Source organism: Pelodiscus sinensis, chromosome 4, assembly GCF_049634645.1.
Source record: "Pelodiscus sinensis isolate JC-2024 chromosome 4, ASM4963464v1, whole genome shotgun sequence".
NCBI lineage: Eukaryota > Metazoa > Chordata > Testudines > Trionychidae > Pelodiscus > Pelodiscus sinensis.
The window spans coordinates 119,598,850-119,618,756 of record NC_134714.1 but is presented as its reverse complement, the minus strand read 5'-3'; the positions used below and the strand labels follow the sequence as shown (position 1 = coordinate 119,618,756).

Below are 19,907 nucleotides of genomic sequence, written 5' to 3'. Positions count from 1 at the left end.
AACACCATCTCTGTTTCTTTATTTCATAAACCTGCTTGATATCTTAGAAGTTATTTTTAGATCATCCACAGTTCCATGTCCCTGCCTTCATTAGTTTCAGCTATAAGGATCCAATCCTCAGATGTACCTGAGCTGAGCTTGCTGATGTTTTCCATCTCTGGCAATGTAGGGGCTCATCAGGAGCAGGTGTAGACCCTGGCATATTTTAGAGCATCTTCAAGTCTGCTGTGTTTTGTGATAGCAAGAACAGTTCCCTATGGATCAGCTGGCCCTCACTTCTGACATGCCTCTGTGCGAAAGGATGAGGAAGTAAGTGGCATAAAGCTCTGCCAAGCCCAGATTCTCCTACATCAGAGAGTTCTCAGCTGCCCCTTTCAGACTGCTTCATAGTCAGTTCGTGCTGCTTTGCCAGTGCCATGTGAATTTATAGGGTGCTGAGAATCAAGACTACGGTGTTGTAGGGGAGTCTAATTGTGAAGGATGCATCTCTGTTCCACAAGGTAAGTCAGAACATTCAAGTAGTCCTGTTTTCTGAACACTCTTAGTTGCTTTTTTGCAAAATTCTTTAAAAGCAATAATAAGGCTTGTCCACAACTTTCAACACTTAGCCCTGCTCTGCACTAGGATTTTATTTTGAAATAACCCCCTTTAGGTGGAATTAATAAGCAGTGCGTCCACACTACCAAGCCTGTTGTTTCGAAATAATGGTCCAATTATTTTGAAATCTGTATTCCTGCTTTCTTCGGGGAATAACGCTAATTTCAAAATAGCTATTTCAAAATAGTGTTAGTGTGGACACTCCACTGCTGCTATTTTGTAATAACTACTCCCCAGAAGCTTCAGGGGGTAGCCGAGTTAGTTTGTCCATGTAAACTGAAAAAAACAAGAAATTGTCTGGTAGCACTTTATAGTCTAGGCTCTAAGTTGAGGTAGCGAGTCCACATTAACAGAGCCTGCCTCGGACTAATTTTGAGGCTTCCCCATAGTGTGCACATGCTATTTCGATTTTGTAAATCAGGAGTTATTAAATCAATTTGAGTTATTTCAAAATAGGCCATATCTACATTAGGAAACTTGAGCTATGTCTACATTGCGCTCTCTTGCGCAAGAACATATGCAAATGAGACACAGCAATGAATATCGCTGTGCTTCATTTGCATACTTAATGAGCCACCATTTTTGCGCAAGAGCCGCTGTGCCTGAAAATAAGCAGTAGAACAGCTCTTGCACAAGAGGGGAGTTTTGCGCAAGAAGGAACAGTGTAGACTGCTCCTTCTTGCACAAAAGCCCCTTGTGCAAAATGGTGGCTCATTAAGTATGCAAATGAGGTGCAGTGAAATATTCATCACCGTGTCTCATTTGCATATGTTCTTGTGCAAAAAAGTGCAATGTAGATGTAGCCTTAGAGAGAAACTCAAAATTACACTCCTTGGGCCAAATCACTAGAATCCACAGAACTGACTTTGCATTTGTTAGAACTGATAGAATTATGCCAACTTATGCCAGATGTGGATCTCACCCATCCATCACTGTGATGTCCTAGCTACATATTTTGCTGTGGGAATATTAGGAGAGTTGATAAAATTCACAGTGAGAGAGAGGAAAAAAATTGTAAATCAAGGAAATTGTAAATCTATAAGCAGCAGTAAGGTGGGCAGGGGGACAGAAGACGGTGCTGGGGGGAGATGGCTTAAAAACTGGTTCCACCTAGGACCAGCTGCATGGTGCTGCCTACCCCCCCCCCCCCTCACTCTCTACCTCTATCAGAGGCAGTGGTGGTAGACAGGAGAGGCTGCTGTGAAGCAGCCTCTGCCTGCGGTGGTCCCAGGCTCACTGTGCGCAGAGGTTGCTCTGGCAGCAGGGTTCCTAGCCAGTGTTCCCTCTAAGCTGGGCAGCAGCACAGCTTCACGGGTGATTAATCAGCACGACCCAGTCAGAGACTCAAAGCTCTGTGCAGGGAGCTGACTGAGTGGGTGGGGCTGATTAATCATCTGTGAAGCTGTGCAGCAGAGGGAGCCCCTGGCCTGGCCACACACAGGGGCTACTCCGGCTGTAGTCTCTGGCCGCGGTCATCCCTGGCCGCCGCAAACAGGGACTGGTGTCAGAGCAGCCACCATTCATGGTGGAAAGGTCTGGCTGAGGGCAGGGACTACTCCACGAGCAGCCCCTGGCCATAGCTAGCCTTGGCCGCCACAAACAGAGGCTGCTTTGGCACCAGCCCCTGTTCGTGGCAGAAAGGGCTGGCCTCTGAGAACAGGGGCTTCAGGACTCAGTGTGAGCCGGGACCAAACAGTCTTGGCTTGCACTGGTCCGGGACACTGCTCCTCTGCATTTAAATGTAGTAAGAACCCAGCGGCTCTTACTATATTTAAAGTGCAGAGCTGCAGCGTGGGTGGCTCCTGGAGCCAGTACGAGCCAGGAGTGCTCAGTCCTGGCTCAAGCCGACTCCTGGCACTGTGCCTGCTGCAGCTCTGCAGAGTGGCTCTTATCAACTAATCATGAAGTCAATAGAATTGTATCGACTACACGGTTAGTTAGATAACGGCAAGTTAACATCCCTTGTGTCTAACAGGTAAGAAATTTCAGTAGGGGAATATAAGGTTGAATGTCAAAATTTGTGCTGATTTAATTAGCTGGATGCTGATCTAATCTTTTAAATATAGCTAGATCCGTTTGTTTTGTTACTTTTTTGGGGTGGAGGAATCAATAAAATATAAAGCGGTGGGAAAGAGAAAAAGAACAAAATGAAAGCAATGGAAAGAAAAGGGAGGCAAGAAAGGGGGCAAGGAGAGTGACATAGCCTCCACCGGACAGGAGTTAATGAAAGACTTCTAAACAATCAGACCAGATCTTTTCAGATTTGCCTGAGGTTCCTCAATATTGCTTAGGTGGAAGAACATATTTGCCTCCAGGGACAGAAGCTGGCTTGGAAGCTAGAGAGTGATTAACATTTACAAGAGGGACCTCATTTGGATCCATTTACACCAGCAGAGAATTGGGTCCCTAAATATCTTGATTAGAATTAAAACTAAATATTTGGTGAATTTAAATGTCAGTTTTCATTTTCAGGCACTTACCTTGTGCGGTGAGTTGCAATATTTTATTCTGAAGCTTTCTCTGCTGATTCTGCGTCTAAAGCCAGATCTGATTTCTCATTCTTCTGTATGCTAAGCATGGGGAGTCAGAAAACAAAAGCGCATGCCCCTGCCTGCACATAAAATTTCTCAAATAGCAGGAGTTTCCCTTTTTTTGCTTGAGTGGCTACAGAGATGTCAGGGAAAAAGAACCCCCTGCTGTTTACTGTCAGTATTTAGGATGAGATAAGCCTCTATGGTTCCTTATACATCAAGAAGAAAGGATAATAGCTGATGGCATTGTATTAATCTGGCTAGTCATATTTTCCTTAAACAGGCACCGTGCTTTTCATATTAAAATGTAATAGTCACCTAGTGTTTTTGTTTATTATTCCTTTTCAGATACTCTGTTTAAGCTGTTTAATTTGCTGCAAACTGTTTCATATTTCGGTTTCATTTTAAACACTCGCCGGTGAAGCTGGCTTTATAAGCATTATATTCTGGATAGGAGCTGTAGAACCTTGATAATATTTTGGCTTCGCTTCCTGTAAAAACACATTTTTTTTTATTTATCCTCAAAAGTTACTGTCTTTCAGATGGAAAAGACCAAATAAAAAAGAAACTCTAGTTCCCTACAGGTGCAATTAAGTACTTTTAAAATACAGAAGTTTATGGTTATATTTCGGCTGGGATTTTTAAAGGACCGTAAAGGAATTAGGTATCAGCTGGGATTTTTGGAAAATCACAACCTCAGACTCCTAAATATGGTCCTGATTCAGTAATGCATTTAAGCATGTGCTTAACTTTATGTACACGAGCAATTCAATTGAAGTGTCTTGCTGAACTGGGGCCTAAGTGACCTGATCATCAAAAGTGCCAAGCACCGAGCAACTCCCATTAGAATAATAGAATACTAGAACTGGAAGGGACTTTGGGAGGTCAAGTCCAGTCCCCTGCCCTCATGGCAGGACCAAGCACCATCTAGATCATCCCTGTTAGGTGTTTTTCTAACCTGCTCTTATATATCTCCAGTGATGAAGATTCCGCAACCTCCCTAAGCAGTATTTAACCACCCTGACAGTTAGGAAGTTTTTCCTAATGTCCAACCTAAACCTCCCTTGCTGTAATTTAAGCCCATTGCTTCTTGTCCTACCATCAGAAGTTAAGGAGAATAATTTTTCTCCCTCCTCCTTGAAACTCACTGAGTATAACGTCTGGGTACTCATCCATTTTGAAACATATTTTAGGGGCCTGTGTGTGGATGTAGGAGCTTAACTTTCACCTTTTCACAGCTGCTTTAACATACTGCCATCTCAAGTCATCGTACCTGTGGGCAGTTACTGTGATTTTTGTGTCTGATTCATCACTTTGTACTAGATGATGAAAGCACATGTTCTGACTGTGTGTTTGAAGTGCTATTTATTGGAACCTCAGTCGCTCTTTCAGATTAGAAGGTGCAACCTAATTTTAAGAAAGCTATTACAGAAATTACAGCGATGCTGTATAGGGCTGCTGATTCTGCCTGGAAATGTCTAGTGAAGATTCTCTTTGGCCTGCAACTCCACTTATACAGAATGTCACATGTGATCTGCTTTTTTTCTGTTCCCTTGTTCTTTATTGCTGAGGGCATTGGCAGGAGAACTGGTCTTTTGTTTCTTAAGAGTTGATCTGCTTCAGCTGCTTATCCCTTCCCAGAAGCAATAATCCTCTCTGCTCATGACATAAAAATAAACAGTCATTCCAAGAGAACATAGGGAAGCTCCTCACTTGGGCCACTAAACATTAGATGGGGCAAAGCACTAAGCCATTAAAAATCCTGCCTAACATGGAGGAGACCTCCAAGTGGCGCTCATGGAACTTTGAGCTTGATTCTAAATTCTCCACCAAATACTGTTTTCCCAGTGATTACCGTGGGTTTAGGATACTGTGGCCAGGTCCTGAGTTTTCAGCTGGATTCTCTGGTTGAAAAGGGGACTTGGCAGTGTCTGGTCAGATCTACTGAGCTGATATCCAAAGTCTGGTTACTGCGGGCAGGAGAGGTGTTGGGTCATCAGCCATGCCAGCCCCTACTGAGCCTGGGTTGCTCCCTATCTGTGTCAGAAAACTGCAACTCCCAGTTCCGGCTCTGCAGACAAGTCCCTCCTGACTTGGGCAGTGGGGTGTAAGGGGAAAAGCAGTGAGCAGTCAGCATGGGGCTGACAGAGAAAGGGGAGAGACAGGGCGGGGGCAAGAATAGGGCAGGGTAGGAGTCTTGAAGGATAGAGGCAGGGCAAGGGAGATTCTGACACTCCTACTGGAGTTTCTAAGTTTTAAATATTTCCAAGTAGGCAAGTCTAGTTTAAGAGCAAGTACGTGAACACACACACACACATATCTGCACCTCTGTTTCGTTTGCTCTGGTAGTTGGGCTTGAAAGTGCTAGAATTTTCATGATCAAATCCCATGTGTCCAGATGGGTTTGTGGGTGTAACTTCCATCACATTTGCATGCACATAATGAATTATGTCACCTTTGCATATTGCACAGAAAAAGTGGGGCAATTTCTGTGTATGCAACTTTTGCACATGCATAAATCATGCCTCAAATATCTTCCATCTATAGTTTTATTATTTCCATAGCAACTAATTATGCCATGAACCTAAGATCATGACTTCAGGTGTATATCAGCAGGAGAGAAAAAGCTGTTCAAAAGTGAATATCCTTTTTTTTTTCATGCAAATTTCCTTAATTTATAAGGGATAAGGAAAGACAATTTTAGAAAACATATCTTCTACAGAAGTGCAATTGTTTCAGAGTTGAATGTGTTTCAAATTATTGTTGGAGGCGGCAGTAGCTCTTAAAAATGTTAAGGCGTTTGGGTACCAAAAGGCAGGTGAATTCAAATATTTGAGCAAAGCTTTAGGATTTCTGTCTTTTTTCCTGCCATCAGAGCTTCACTGACATTCTTTTAATATCCATGGCTTAGCCTCTTTAAACTGAAAGCTGTTGAAATTACTAATGTCAAAACAAGAACCCTGCAAATAAAAGGAAGGAGTGTTGGAATAAACAACTGCAAAGCAAATCCCTACGGCCTTTCCTATTAAATCAGTTTCTCACTGGAAGAGGTTCCACTGCGATTATGAACTTTTTCATAATTCTTTCCATGATAAAAGGCTGTTAAATTGATACTCATCCTAAGCGTGCCTTTCCATCATATGTCAAAATATTACTACTCAAGCCAAAGTGATGGAAAGTGAAAGATAAACTTTTCAGGTATTGAGGGAGAAGGAGAAAAAGAATTTGGAAGTGTCCTGAATATTGGAAGAGCCATATATAGCCCCCAGATAACAGGCCAAAATGGCATTAAAGATGGTAGTTTGATTAATCATTATAGAGAAAGGGGTGAAGTTGAGCAGGTTTAGGACAGAGAGATAAGGAGTTTGGTTTTCACGTTGTTAAGTGTAAGCAGAAAAGTGTAAGAAAAGGCAGTTAAGCAGAGTTGTCATAACCACGAGGTATGACTAGCAGCCTGGGGACTAAGGAGTTAATTATGTCCCTGTACCTAGCCAGGTATCTGCTCAGCCAGTAGAAATGCAGATAGGGATTTCAAACTGAGACAAAGGAATTTTGGGGTTTTCTCTCCTTTGTCTCTGAGCCAGTTCACTCTCCAGGACTGAAAAACCCCCTCTCCCAGGGAACCCCATTCCTGGAGTTCACCACCCTCTTAGGACAATAGTAACAGAGTCAAACCTGCATGAGCACGGCCCCGATGCTCAATCACCCCAAACCAAACTGGTTCCCCACAGAGCGGTAGCTGTCCGGCGTGGCCAGCTTCCAAATAGGGATGGTGACCTGCTTCTGGAGGGGGAGACGGGTCACAAGTGGGTGTTCCCTTGCCTGAGAGAAGGAGCGAGTCACTTGTAGAGCTCCAGGAAGCTGACCTTCTGCATGCAGAAGTTCTGGAGTCACTGCTGGTTGTCCCACCTCTCCATGGCCATCCGGTCCCACCAGTTGGAATTGGTGTCCTGGCTCCAGAAGCAGTGGTGCACGGTGTGTGCAGGGAGGGATGAGAGGGGCTGTGGGGTAAGGAGGTGCCCCAGAGTGAGCTGCTGGTCCTGATTCTGCAGTGCCACGTGGGCAGCCTGCAGTAACTGAGCCAGGAGTTGCAGCAGGAGGTCTAAGAGCTGGCGATTGCTTTGCAGCAGGTCCACCTCCATGGCGGAAGTGCTGTGGTGTCCACGAGGGCAACCAGAGCACGCAGTGAGAAGAGTTTGCTGTCCCTCAAGGAGGAAGGCAATGTAGAGGAGACTTGAGATATGGCTGTAGAGGGGAGCCCCATTAAGCATGAACCTCAGATAGCCTCAGGCAGCAGCTCCAGGAAGTGACTGCTGTCCTGATGCCCTGCCTGGAGTGCTTCCGGGGGCCTTTAAATGTGATTCAGGCACCAATCAGTATGGATGTGCTGTTTCGATAGAATTCTGCACTATTTCAATGGGGATTTCAAAGTAGTTATCACAGGAGTCATTATTCCAAAATAACGTATTTCTAAATAACACTGAAGTGTAGACGTCCCTTATGAAAATAACTGCGGAGGACATAGGCAGAGGCACAGAAAGTCGACTTCTAAATTGAATGGAAAATTCCCTTTGGATTACCATTCCATTCATGTCCTCATTCTGGAATATTGACAGATGCCAGGTACATTTGGCTGTGCCAAGTGGATGTGTGTCCCAGAGGCACCTCGAGACGTTTGGTGTGGGCAAAGTGGTTTAAAAGGAAACAAGCAGGATTAAATAACGATCACAAAGAGTTTGTATTGAGAGGGTCATGCAGAGGCTGTCTCCATATTTAAATCCCCTTTGTCTACAAAGGTTTGGTCAAACATTAATGAATCCCCATCATCCCTTTGCGAGTGGCTCAGTATTGTTATGGACGCGGTACACTACCAGTCTGTCTCTTGAGAAGATACTGGAGCCACCTCATAGAAATCAAATGATTCAGAATTTTCATCCTCTCCTGGGCTTATCTGCTGCAATCAGGGGCTAAGTAGGGAAGGGTTAAGGCTCTGTAAGGTTGAGGCAGTGGATCTGCCTGCCTACCTAGCAGGAACCAGGGAGACAAAGAGGAAAGTATCTGTCCTGAGATACAGGAGAAGTAAATGGTGAACCAGAAGCTCAGTCGTGGAAGGATTGTTTGTTTTGGTCTATATTCATATTCTACATGAGAAGGAATCTATAAAGGAGATGGAGTTTGTACCTGGAAGGAAAGGAAGGAACATCTGCTGTAGGCCTGGAAGATTTCCCCTCCTCCCCCTGCTTGTGAAATATCTTTGTTTTTACAGATAAGAAAAATGGGGTGCAAAAAAATTGTTGCTTACCCAAGGCAGTAGAGCAGAAATGTTCTTAGCACCTGTGACAGTGCTTTCTCTCTAATGCTAACAGCAGGTGTGTACTGCGCATTTATAATGTTCAGAAGAAGATGAATGGAATTATTAGCAATTTGTAAATGAACTGAATCGGGGCCTTGTTTGCTTTTGCCATTTAATAAATTGATTGCTTTCTGTGTGTGCACGCACACGCATGACCTGGTTTTATCTGGCCTCTTTCTTGCACCTGAACAAAAATATCAGCCGGCCACTTCTTCATCCGGCCCCAAAATGCGTGGCAAGAGACAGTCTCAAGGGCTTAAATATAAATCGCTAAGAAAGGCAAAGGATGGCAGAAATGAGGTGGTTAATATTACAGATGGGGAGCTGAGATAGAGGGAAATCAAAAATGTCTTGCCAGGGTCATGCAGGGAGTATGCGGCAGACCAGGGAACTGAGTCCAGCTGTCCTGCATCCTAGTCCAATGCTTTAACTACAAACACATCCTTCCTCTCTGAGAAGTTGCATTGTAGGACAGTTTTTCTGAGAGTTGCTGAAGTGTTACAGCAGCTTGGGCCCATTGTGGGGCGGCGAGACCCACCCACAGAGCATGAGCCTACCCAATAGATTACATGGTAAGGAAAAACCGGTAAGTAGAGAAGTAAATACAATGACATAGCATTCTACTTTAAAACCAGTGAGTAGTCCCGTGGCGCCTGAGAGACACACAAAAGTCTATAGTATCATGAGCTCTCATGGGCAAAACTCAATTCTTCAGATGTTGAGCTTTATACTAAGTGACAAGTCAGATGATATTGATGGTGGGGGGAGTAAAATACCACTAAGAAAATATAGATAGATCAGTCTAATATATATCTATATAAAAATGTGTGTGTGGGTAACTGTTATGACTTATCTAAAATCTGATTGACAGTCATACATGGATTAATTAATACATGTATTGTTATCTGTAGCACTCGCTGTACGAATGTCTATAGCACACCCTATATGTGTGCCTGTGAATCTGGATGTGTAATATATACATTCTGAATCCTTGCAGGGCCAATTGCATTTCAGATCAAATCTAAATTCAGTTGCTCCTTGCTGAGAACTATAAATCTGAGGAGCCACTAGCAGCTAGGATGATTAAAACCTGTTCCAATCTTTGATGCATACAGGACTGATAGAGAATAAAATTACCCAGGGGAATGGACCTGGTTAAATCTAAGATACCTACTGTAGTCCCTCCACCTGTGCAGTGATTGGTTAAAAGCAGCTTATGTTGGATTCGCTGAGAAGAAACCAAGGGGAGGTTTTTATTTTAAACAAGGTAGTGGTGGTGGGGAGTAATGTTGTCTGAGGGTAATTTTGATTGGCTGGGGGAGAGAAGGAGCCGGAGAGAGTGCTGAGCAGGCATTCATGAGATACAGTAAGAACGCTCATTCTCTCTGCCTCTCGCTCCAGCTGCAGGGATGGACCACAGAGCTGTGACTGTGTACTAGCAGAGAGCATGATTGGACTGGAGTCTCAGAGGAGTGTCAGCAGCGCTGTGAATGAAGCTCCGTGGCTCACTTACCATAGGCTCTGTCTGTGTGTGAGGCGAAACAGGGATCTTTAAAGTGAGCTGAGCATCTCAGGGCAGAGCAGCGTAGCAAAGAGGAACGGGGCATGGGAGCTGCTTGTCTTTTGGATAATGTCTGTGCTTGCCCACAAGTCTGTGCACCATCCCTCCTGTGTGTGTTTAGCATGTGGAGCCAGGGTTTTATATGGCATTTGCGACAAAAGCGAGATCATACTTCCTTTTTTTTAAATTAATTGCTTTGGGTACAGTATATCTCTGTCTCTTCTTTGGCTTTTTGGTCCTCGGGCGGGCTGGGAGGGAGAAGCCTGAAACCAAAGGGGATGTTTACTTGTTCAGAAGTCTCTCTCACCCGGAAGCACGCTGTTCCCTAACTCCTGGCTGAGCAGACTCCAGTTTGCCAACCTCTGCTTTACAGCACACCTAACTCCTTGACAGAATGGCAGACAAAAGAACAGTTGGTGCAAAGCAATAGGGGGATAAGGAAAGAGGAAACAAAAAATAAACGTATTGCCCCCCACCGCCAACACCCAACAACTATCACATCGGTAGTAACCGTGGAACAATCGGAAGTCACCATGCGCAGGTCTAGCACCGATGAATCGACCTATCACAGGAGTCCTTCTTTGGACAGCAAGGATTATAGTTTTCCAAATGGCGCCTTCCGTCGCTACAGCAGCATGTATGGCGGCCAGTTTGGGGCCGCCAGCAACTCGTTTTTCGGATTCCACACCAACCCGGGCCCTAAAGCCACCAAGGCTAAGTACACATCCCCAAAGGGGAACAAGTACGTTGTCTTTTATCTGGATCTCTCATTTATTTTTCTCCTAGAGCTGAAGAGGTGCAGCATGGCTCACAACTGTCTGCAGTGCATCAAGTACCTAATGTTTGTCTTCAACCTTCTCTTCTGGGTAAGTACGCATCTGAGACTGAGAGATGTTTGCCTTTGTGCCCCTTTCTTTAGTAAGGGGTGGAGGGAAAACCCTGGAGGTGAAAGTCTTTTTATTGTTGCCTCCAGTTTGTAAGTGCGGAAAGTTGGATGTAAGCAAGGTCTAGACCAGTCTTACTTCGGTTGCACTAAGTCAGGATCCAAGTATTTCCCTGTGCTGTATACAGGTAGGTTGCAACCCTGATGTAGAGCAAAACATACTGAATGTAAGATCACTTGAATGTTTGCCTTTCATTACCTGACTACAGTGTTTAACTTTAAGTACACAAATAGTCTCCTTGAAGTCACAGGGACCAGTCACATGGCTAAAGTTAAGCATATGAACACTTAGTGATCTTTTAGATCAGCACCTTGCAGCATGAAGCCCTGAAAGAGGATATGGCAGGTGATTTTTCTTCCCCATCAATTGTGGGGCCCTGTGTGACTGTCTCTGAACTACGGGTAGAATGAACTTCTTGCTTCTCCTAGTTTGCATTATCTGAGGTTGTTGTTCTGTGGCCTGGATTTACCAATACTCACGCGTCAGTGGAGCACACATGATGGCATGTACGTGCATGCACCTCTACGTCATCATTTTAATAGATAAAATGGCTGGTAAAAGCCAGCTAGTGTTTGTTTATCAGGACCAGGAAAATGAGGGGTCTGCAGCCTGATTGGGGGAACACTGTCATGGATATGGATCATGAATGCTGTTACCCATACCAAAATGAAGTGACTTGATTGGAAAGGCAGAAGAGAAAGGGAGTTCCTTCTGTTCCAAAGTAGCCCCATTCAGATCTCTGCATGGGAAGATCTTTTGCTGGAGTGCCTACCTTCAGTAACTCCATCTGAATTTTCTCTTAGTGGATTCTCAGCAGGGAGTGGAAGGATGGGGTGTTGCAAACATGGTGCTGCCATCATTTTCCATTTGGGGGGTGGTTTGGGGAAAGCAGTAGTTGGAAATGGTGCTTTTTTTAACTACAGACTCTCCATTCTCTCATGTGTTGCTGGAGAGATAAGAAAGGGCTGGGTGTGTGTGACTCTTATTCTCTCTAAGGCACTACTGTACAGTTGTCTATGCATGCTGCAGTGCCCTCTGCATCAGAAGTCACTGATGGTAGGTAACTTCCTCTGGCACTTGTGTAACACTCAGAAACCAGGAATTCAGGATGCGATAAACTAACGGAGTCCACTGAGTTGGCTGTGTACTAAGAGGTGCTATGAAATACAGAGCAGGTGCCCTTTTAAAGCCTCAGATAAGCAGATAGAAAGTGTCTGAGTAGGACTGTGGTCTGTTTCCTAACTTACATTCTCACACATAGTGCTGGGTGCATAAATATCTCTTGATGTCTATCCCAGCTTACCCCCCAAAGCTTCCTGAAAGATGGGAATGCTGGCTCTTTTGCCCCTTTAAGCCTTGTGCTGCTTCTAAGGCTATCATCTGTCTCCGACTGAGATTATAGTGCAGTCAGCCAGCTGAAGTCTGTGCTGGAGAAATCCCGCTGAATGTCGGTATGAACAGCCCTTTTTGAAACTAGACATGGCAGCCCCTCCAGGGATATTTTCTGAGTGCTGCTTCCTTTTATTCCAGTCACCTTGCACTGATGCACGTTACGTATATTTAGAAATATATTTCTGCATGTAAAGTGCATGCATTTCCAATGGGCTGATTACGGGTTGTTCTTTGCCGTGTTGCACAGTGGTAATGCTTTAGCAGTCGCTTATAGAGACAGAGAAAGAGGGTTTGCTTTTTTCCCCCTGCAACATCAAAGCTTTCCCCACACATTGGGTGGTGGTGATGGGGGGGCTGTTTGAAAAGAGAATCTCATTGAACCAGGAAGGTTCTGAACTAACTCAGCAGCGCAGGCAGGGGGAGGAGCTGGTGTCAAGTGCTGCAGCACACTCTGTTTTGTTTCCCTTTGACATGCTTCCCACACAGCCTGGATGATTGACAATGACAATGTCCGAATGGGGGTTTGTATAGTATGTAGCTGGAACGGTTGCAGATCTCTGGTTTCTCATATTGAAAAGAGTAAATAAATATAGGCTATTAATAAGCATATAGTTTTAAGTGGATTCTCTCTACAGAAAAGCAGAAAGAATGTATTTCCAGCACTTGGAAATTTTGCAGTGATTGTGGATTCATGGTTTGGGTTTTGTTTGTAAAGTTGTTGCCAGTCACATGGCTATTACATTTGCTGAGAAATCAAAGGAAAAGAGTTTTGAAAGTGTCTGTGCAAACAGGATTCATCTTCATATGTATACCTGCCAAAGCCTTTGCTATCCCCTTATCCCTTTTCTCTTCCCTTAGCTTTTCTAGAAGGTTAGCTAGTAGCAGGCAATAGACAGCCAGAAAAGAAATAGTATTTTGGTATCCTTTGCCTTTTAAATAAAACCAGCAAGGTTTTTCCAAGAATAAACAGAAGGTGTTTCATTAAATGACAGAAACCGCCTGTCTCTAGTAGACTGTTCCCATCTAATGTTCTGGTATGAGCAGGTGCTTAGATTCTCTTTTCAGAAGCTATAATTCTTCTCTCATGTACAGGTTAACCTCGTTAGTCAGGCATTCTCTGGTCCAGCAACATCAGTGGTTCAGCATGATTTTAGTTAGCTGGGTGTCCACTTATCATGGGTGTGGCCAATTTTCCCATGGTCCCATAAAGTTTGTTTACAGCCACCAGACCTGGCTCTCTGTGTTCTGTGTTATTTAGCTCTAATTTACTTCTAAATGTCTTCTAAGAGCCCAGTAAACAATGGAAGTGGCCAGGGGTGGCCAATCTGTGGCTCACGAGCCACATGCGGGTCTTCTCCCCCAAAAGTGTGGCTCACGAAGCCACTCCTGGGGCCCCCTCCCCCAGAGGCCCCTGCTCCCTGGCTCTCCTGTGTTCACCGGGGTGACGATTCAAAATGGTGCCCAAGATGCAGCTGTCGACGGGAACCTGATATGGCCAAAAAGCCTAAGCTTGTTTCTTAAAGGGGCAGCCTACTTTTTTTTCCCCCTTTTGCTCAACAATTCTGGTGCTGCTTTTCTCATTTTTTCTGCCGCTGTTTTGGCTCTCTTTGTTAAATGGGTTGGCCACCCCTGTGCTACACAATATTGACCTCCTGTGGTTCGGTATCGGTCAGGTCCCAAAGGTGCCAGACTAGAGAGGTTCAACATGTACCTTCCCTCTGTTCCTATGGATAGGCCCCATGCATACCATACCTCTCTATTCACCTGCAGTGATCTTGCACCCAGATTGGGGATGATGGGAATGGTTGTCTCCACCAGTGTTCAGCTCCATTATTTCATACCCCAGAGCCATTCTTGGTGTGATGAGTTTATAGAAGAGGAAATTCCAAAGGCCTGGATTTCAAACATTTCTTGCATGCTTTATTGGATTAAGTGTTGGGTTCACATTGTCACCATTTTACAAGCTGTTGCACTCTCCCATTGCTGAGTAAAACTGGGAATTTTTGCAGATGTCAGTGACTGAAGGGCCTGACCAGTGCTGGGAATGTGAACCACCCTCTTTGTAGTTTAAATGCTGTTACACCATGCCAGAAGTTATTTATAGAGAGATAGATTCTAATAGTCTGGATCAATAATTTCTCTATGAAGTGTCCCATTTAAAATCAGTCCTTTCTCATAAAGCGGTGTACCACTTAACACACATTCGAATCTGGTTTATAATTATTATAAGGCATCACTGTAAGAAAATTGTTTAATTTTAAATTCTTTGAGGTTTGCTATATACAGTGATTATCACATCACTGCATTGGTTTGTGAATGCTCCGAACTTTAGAAATGTGCAATGTAATACTTCCCAATATATATATTTTCTGTAGGTACTTGCTTTTTCTTCTGTTGAATCTCCGTAACTCTTAAATTCTTTCCCTTCCACCCTCCTCACTCACAAAGTTTTCTCATGACAGTCAGTGAAATCCACAATTTGCTTTTGTGCTAATAACACCAGACATTGGTTCCAAGATTGGGTGTGTTCTTGGGGCAACATGAATGCTGCTGAAAGATGAATTTTGTATCTTCCCAGATTTCTCCCAATGTTCCCACCTCCTTTTGCCTTTTAGTTCCCAAAACCGATGTCTAAGATGTATTGTTCTGTCTGTTTCCCTTTTCTGCTTGCGTTTTCAGTGTCTTGCTTTTCATGCTCATAGGATTGATAGCACCTTTGCCATCAGTAAAATTAAAAGCGTTCTTTGAAGCTCCGGATAATGCACTAGTCGATATAAAACATCAGTTAAAAAAAAAGAATTCGCAGAACGGTGATTTGGAAGAAGTCTAGCGTAGAGAACAGACTGTAACAAAAAACAAAGGAAGGAGGTCAGAGGCAGAGAAGTTTGGTAGTTGTCACTGGTGATATTTATGGAAATGTTTCAATGCTTTTATGTCATTTCTAATATTAGGGATTTCAGGTATCTAGTGCACATTTTCTCTCATGCCACTGAGAACACTGCTGACAGGCTGGGGGGAGTTCTGTAATTTGTGGTACTGATAGACTGGCACAGTGCTACCTACTGGACATATCTGGGCTGTGATGAGTAACTGGGAAGCCTCACAACATGACACTTTGCTGTGCTAGTGCTGATCAAACCCTCCTTTTCTTTCAGACTCTAACCCATGTACAATTTTTGACTGATCCAGTTCTGAAGTCTGGCTTCTGAACACAGAAATATGCAGCTCTTTTAAACATGGAACTGCAATAATCTGAAGTATGGTTTCTTTGATTGGTGTGCAGCTCTGTTAGAGACTGTACGAAGGCTTTGGGGGTTTGCTGCTTTTAAAACTGAGGTGATTATTGGTTTAAAACGTCCAGCACTGTAATCACGTAGCTCTTTGCCAGGTTGCTCCATTAGCCTTTCACCTCTGAATAGATGAATTCCAATTCCAACGTAAGTCACAAATCAATAATATACTTGGCATCACTGCCTGGTGCTTAGAGGGCACAGGCCCATGTCAGAAGTAAGCATAGTTGAGGGCTAGATTGTAAGGCTGCCTGTAACCCTATGTGGGGTTGTAAGACCCTCCCTTACACATCTGTACAGGAGCTCTGGACATTGTATATGCATTTGCCTAGGGAAAAGCACAGCACAAGCTTGTCCCTAAACATGAATGCACACGCACACCCCACACCCACCACAGCAAATGAAGAGGTTGGGACCAGTGGAGCCTTTGTTCTGTACTCACAATGCATTAGCTAGCATAGCTGGTGCGCCAGCACCCCATAGGAGCAACTGGGGAGGAGGGGAAGATGGGGTTTGAGCTAACCATTCCAGCTCCGTGAGTGGCACAGTGATGTATCGCCCTTTATTAAAGGCTGGTTCTCAATCTATTGTCATTGTAAGCCGAAGGTTGAACCTCCCTGTGCGACACACATGGGCCTGTCCAGCTCTGCACTGCCAAACCGCCCCTTCCCCTTGGGGGGAGACCTGCACCATGTGCCCCCACAACACTTCAGCCAATACCCCCTGACTCCCTGTACCCAGCACTCCCCTGCCCAGAGACCCTCACACAGACCCCCTAGGGCCAGCATCTCCCACTAGAAGCTCACACAGACCCCCATCCCCAGTGCCCCCCCTCCCCAGAGACCCCTCCATAGAGCCAGGCCAGAATCTGGGACCCAGTGGCGTGGGGCTGGCAGCAGAAGCCCAAATAAAACCTGAGGATGCTGCAGTGCCTCTACGCCCTAAATTCCCAGGTCTATGCTGCCCTGCAATCCCCACAAACACCTTGCTGCCCAGCACCTTCAGCCCCTTGGTCCACGGACAGCCCAGAGAGACCCTCTGCCACATCCTGCTGCCCGTTGCACTCATGGGCCCTGCTGCTGTCAGGCACACTCCAGCAGGGCTGCCTGACCGCCTGCTCCTCACCCAACTCCATCCCTGCCAGACGGAGCAACAGACCATGTGCTATAACTGAGCGGAGGGTGGAGAACCACTGTTCTTGAGACACAAGTCTAGTCCTCGGCATGTTATGTCTGGAAGAGGAGACTCCAAATCAGGGGTGAGCAATAATTTTTGCCCGGGGGACACTTCAAAAATTGAAGGGGCGGGGCCTAACCAGAAGGGGCAGAGTCAGGATGCTTCTGGACTTCCCCAGACCATGATTGGTGTCTGGGTGGGGGAGCCGGTTTGCCTCCCCTTCCCACTAGGCACCCATGCCCCTGGCAGAGCGGGAAGAGGCGTCACACACTCCCCCATCCCCAGGCCAATCAGAGCTTGGGGGCGGAGGAGCACGCAAAGCCTCTTCCCGCCCTACCCCCTGCCCTGCCAGGAGCATGCGGCACTTCAGAGTGCCACATGCTCCTCACAGGGTGGGAGTAGGCTTCACATGCTCCGCCCCTGCCCCCAGGCCAATCAGGGCCTGGGGGCGGGGGAGCTGCGTGAAGTTTCCTTTGCCCTGCCCCCACCCTATGTGAGCGTATGGCACTTTGAAGTACCGCGTGCTCCTCGCAGCATGGAGGGAGGGCGGAGGAAACTTCGCGCAGCTCCCCTGCCCCCAGGCCAATCAGGGTTTAGGAGCGGGGAAGCACATGATGTCTCCTTCCGCCCCATGAGCAGCACATGGCGCTTCAAAGCACTGCATGCTCTTGGCAGGGTAGGAAGAAACTTCACGTGCTCTCCCGCCGCCCCAGGTCTGGGGGGTGGAGGAGCGGCAGGGCCCTGGATCTGGCCCTCGAAGGCCCTTTTGCCCACCCCTGCTTCAAATGCGCAAGCAATCCTGCAAGTCCCCAACAGTAGGAAATGAGAAAGAAACAAATGGATTATTGAGTGGCTGGTTGTAAGCTTTTCAGTCTGTGCACACCGCCCTCTCCTGAGCATGGCAACCAGGAGGAGGTAGGACATTTCTTAGGTTCTGAGTGATCGCCTCTAAATTTTAAAATTAAATTAATGGAGATTGCCTATCTCCTAGAACTGGAAGGGACCTTGGAAGGTCATTGAGTCGAGTCCAGTCCCCTGCCTTCATAGCAGAACCATGTACCATTCCTGACAAATTTTTGCCCCAAATGGCCTCCATAAGGATTGAACTCACAATCCTGGGTTTAGCAGGTCAATGCTCAAACCACTGAACTACCCCTCCCCCTCCATAACCAGCCTGCTACCAACACAATCACATTGGGAGGAGTGCTTTTGGCTGAGCCCACACTTGCTGCCATAGCTATGAATGCTGAAAACTGATTTTGTTGAACCAGAGTCTCCACCCCCTTGTATAGGAATGGGATTGAGAATAACTAAAATGACCAGAAATCTCATTGAGTGTTAAAGACTGAGGCTTGCTAACATTTCCCAGTTGTCCTAGGGAGCAAACTTTAAATCATTAAAAACAATACAATGGATTGATTAATTGGCCAAAAGTTCCCCCTTCTTCCAGTAGTTTCAGCTCAGACCTCACATCTTTATCCCCTCACGTGATTTTTTGTAGCACTAAAACAGAAGGAGGAAGGCTGCTTCAGGAGCTTTTACGTTGTAAGGGAATGTCATGCAATTAAGCCCTAATTCATAGAGGATGGAGTACATAGAAAAACAGGTTGGATTGTAGGTGTCTTTACACAGCCTAGTCATCCAATAGGCTCAATAGTTGTAACAGGGTAACATGTATGAATATGTGCGTGCCCAGATTAATTCAGGGGAGTAGCTACTGTCATGAACCCAAGATCCTGCAATCAAAGGGAGTTGTTCCCTTTTCTGCTAGGAGGGATACAGATGCTTATTTACCACTTGTGGTTAATCTTTAGGGCAGAATTTAAGTGGAAAAAAATAAGGCTTGTTAATAGAATAGAAAGATTTGCCTTTACGTTGAGTTGCCTGAATTTTAGATACCTTCTTTCCTTACGTATAATGAGTAGTGCCTTACTCCATGAGTAGCCTCATTGCTTTACATGCTTGCATAATGAATAACGGGTAAGGGTCACATCTGGCTCTATAAGTAAGTTTGCCAGTTCTGATGGGACATATTCCTAGAAGCTTCAACACATGACATAAATCTTGAATTAAAGATTAATCTTTAATTCCCGGAGACTCTTGGCAACCCTATCTGTTAGAATTGCCATCTGGTAGATCCACCAAATCTCTTTTTGTCTGATTTTAAAATAAATAGTGAAAAGAATTGAGAAACCTTGCTGACTGGCAGAATGGACAGATAGTAAACTCAACACAGCTGAGCCTCATAATTGTATAGAAAGAGGGTCAGAAATCAGGATGAACTTGCCTCCGGCCCCTTTTCGCGCCTGTACTAATTTGAAGTTTTGGATGACAAGCCTGTGCTTGGGACTCATGCATGACTCCCCATCACGTTTGTTTGCCATCACATTGTTCACTCTGTTTGTGTTAGACCCCTTTTGTCCACCCTGGGCCTGCCTTTGTGCTTAGTCTCTGTCCAGGGGAGTTTACAGTCTTTCTGCCACTCTGGGTTTGTGCAATGCCAGGCAGAATGGAACCCCAAGTTGGGGTGATCCTTAGAAAAGTTTGGATCACTTAGCATATTTGTAGAAGACACACTGTCTATGAAAAGGCCTGTCTGGATAGTGTATTAAATAAGCGCTGTTTGGTCTATAAAAAAAGTGATGTGGCTTTCAACTGAAGAATACCCATGAAGAATACCCAACTGATTATATTTCTTAACATTGTTCTGCAATTGTTTCTGCTGAAAATGTCAAGCCATTACAAGATGCTACAGAAGTAAACGTAATTAAATTGTGAGCCGTAATTGGGTTGTCAGACTGTAATATATCTTGAAATCTCTCCTTGCTAAAAACAAAACAAAAAAACCCTATTTGAAACCCACCTGGAAAAAATCAGGCAGTATAACAAAATATAGAACAATTGTCTGAGAGTGACCCTAGACTCTGTGCAATTGAAATAGCAATTGTACGGAGGAGAAAGGGTTTTGAATGTTAGGACTGAAGAACTGTGATCAGCTAGGCAGGTGGACGGCAGTGGTTACAACTACTGATTTGCTTATTACGCCTATGAACTGTGCATATA

General features: G+C 45.1%; 1 protein-coding gene and 1 long non-coding RNA gene across 9 annotated transcripts in view; one reads left to right on the top strand and one right to left on the bottom strand.

Moving 5' to 3' along the window:
* The window catches only part of LOC142829253 (uncharacterized), a 49,224-nt gene extending 46,051 nt beyond the window's left edge, over positions 1–3,173 (bottom strand). For both annotated transcript variants that reach the window (XR_012903680.1, XR_012903681.1), the window contains exon 1: positions 3,078–3,173. This is a non-coding gene — a long non-coding RNA (uncharacterized LOC142829253). The remainder of the gene's footprint in view (positions 1–3,077) is intronic.
* The window catches only part of TSPAN4 (tetraspanin 4), a 693,477-nt gene that overhangs the window by 367,525 nt on the left and 306,045 nt on the right, over positions 1–19,907 (top strand). For 6 of the 7 annotated variants that reach the window (XM_075928232.1, XM_075928231.1, XM_075928235.1 and 3 more), the window contains one exon: positions 10,829–10,908. The exons of the other annotated variant lie outside the window; for it this stretch is intronic. In XM_075928232.1, the coding sequence (XP_075784347.1) occupies positions 10,829–10,908 (80 nt within the window). The remainder of the gene's footprint in view (positions 1–10,828; positions 10,909–19,907) is intronic. 7 annotated transcript variants of the gene reach the window in all.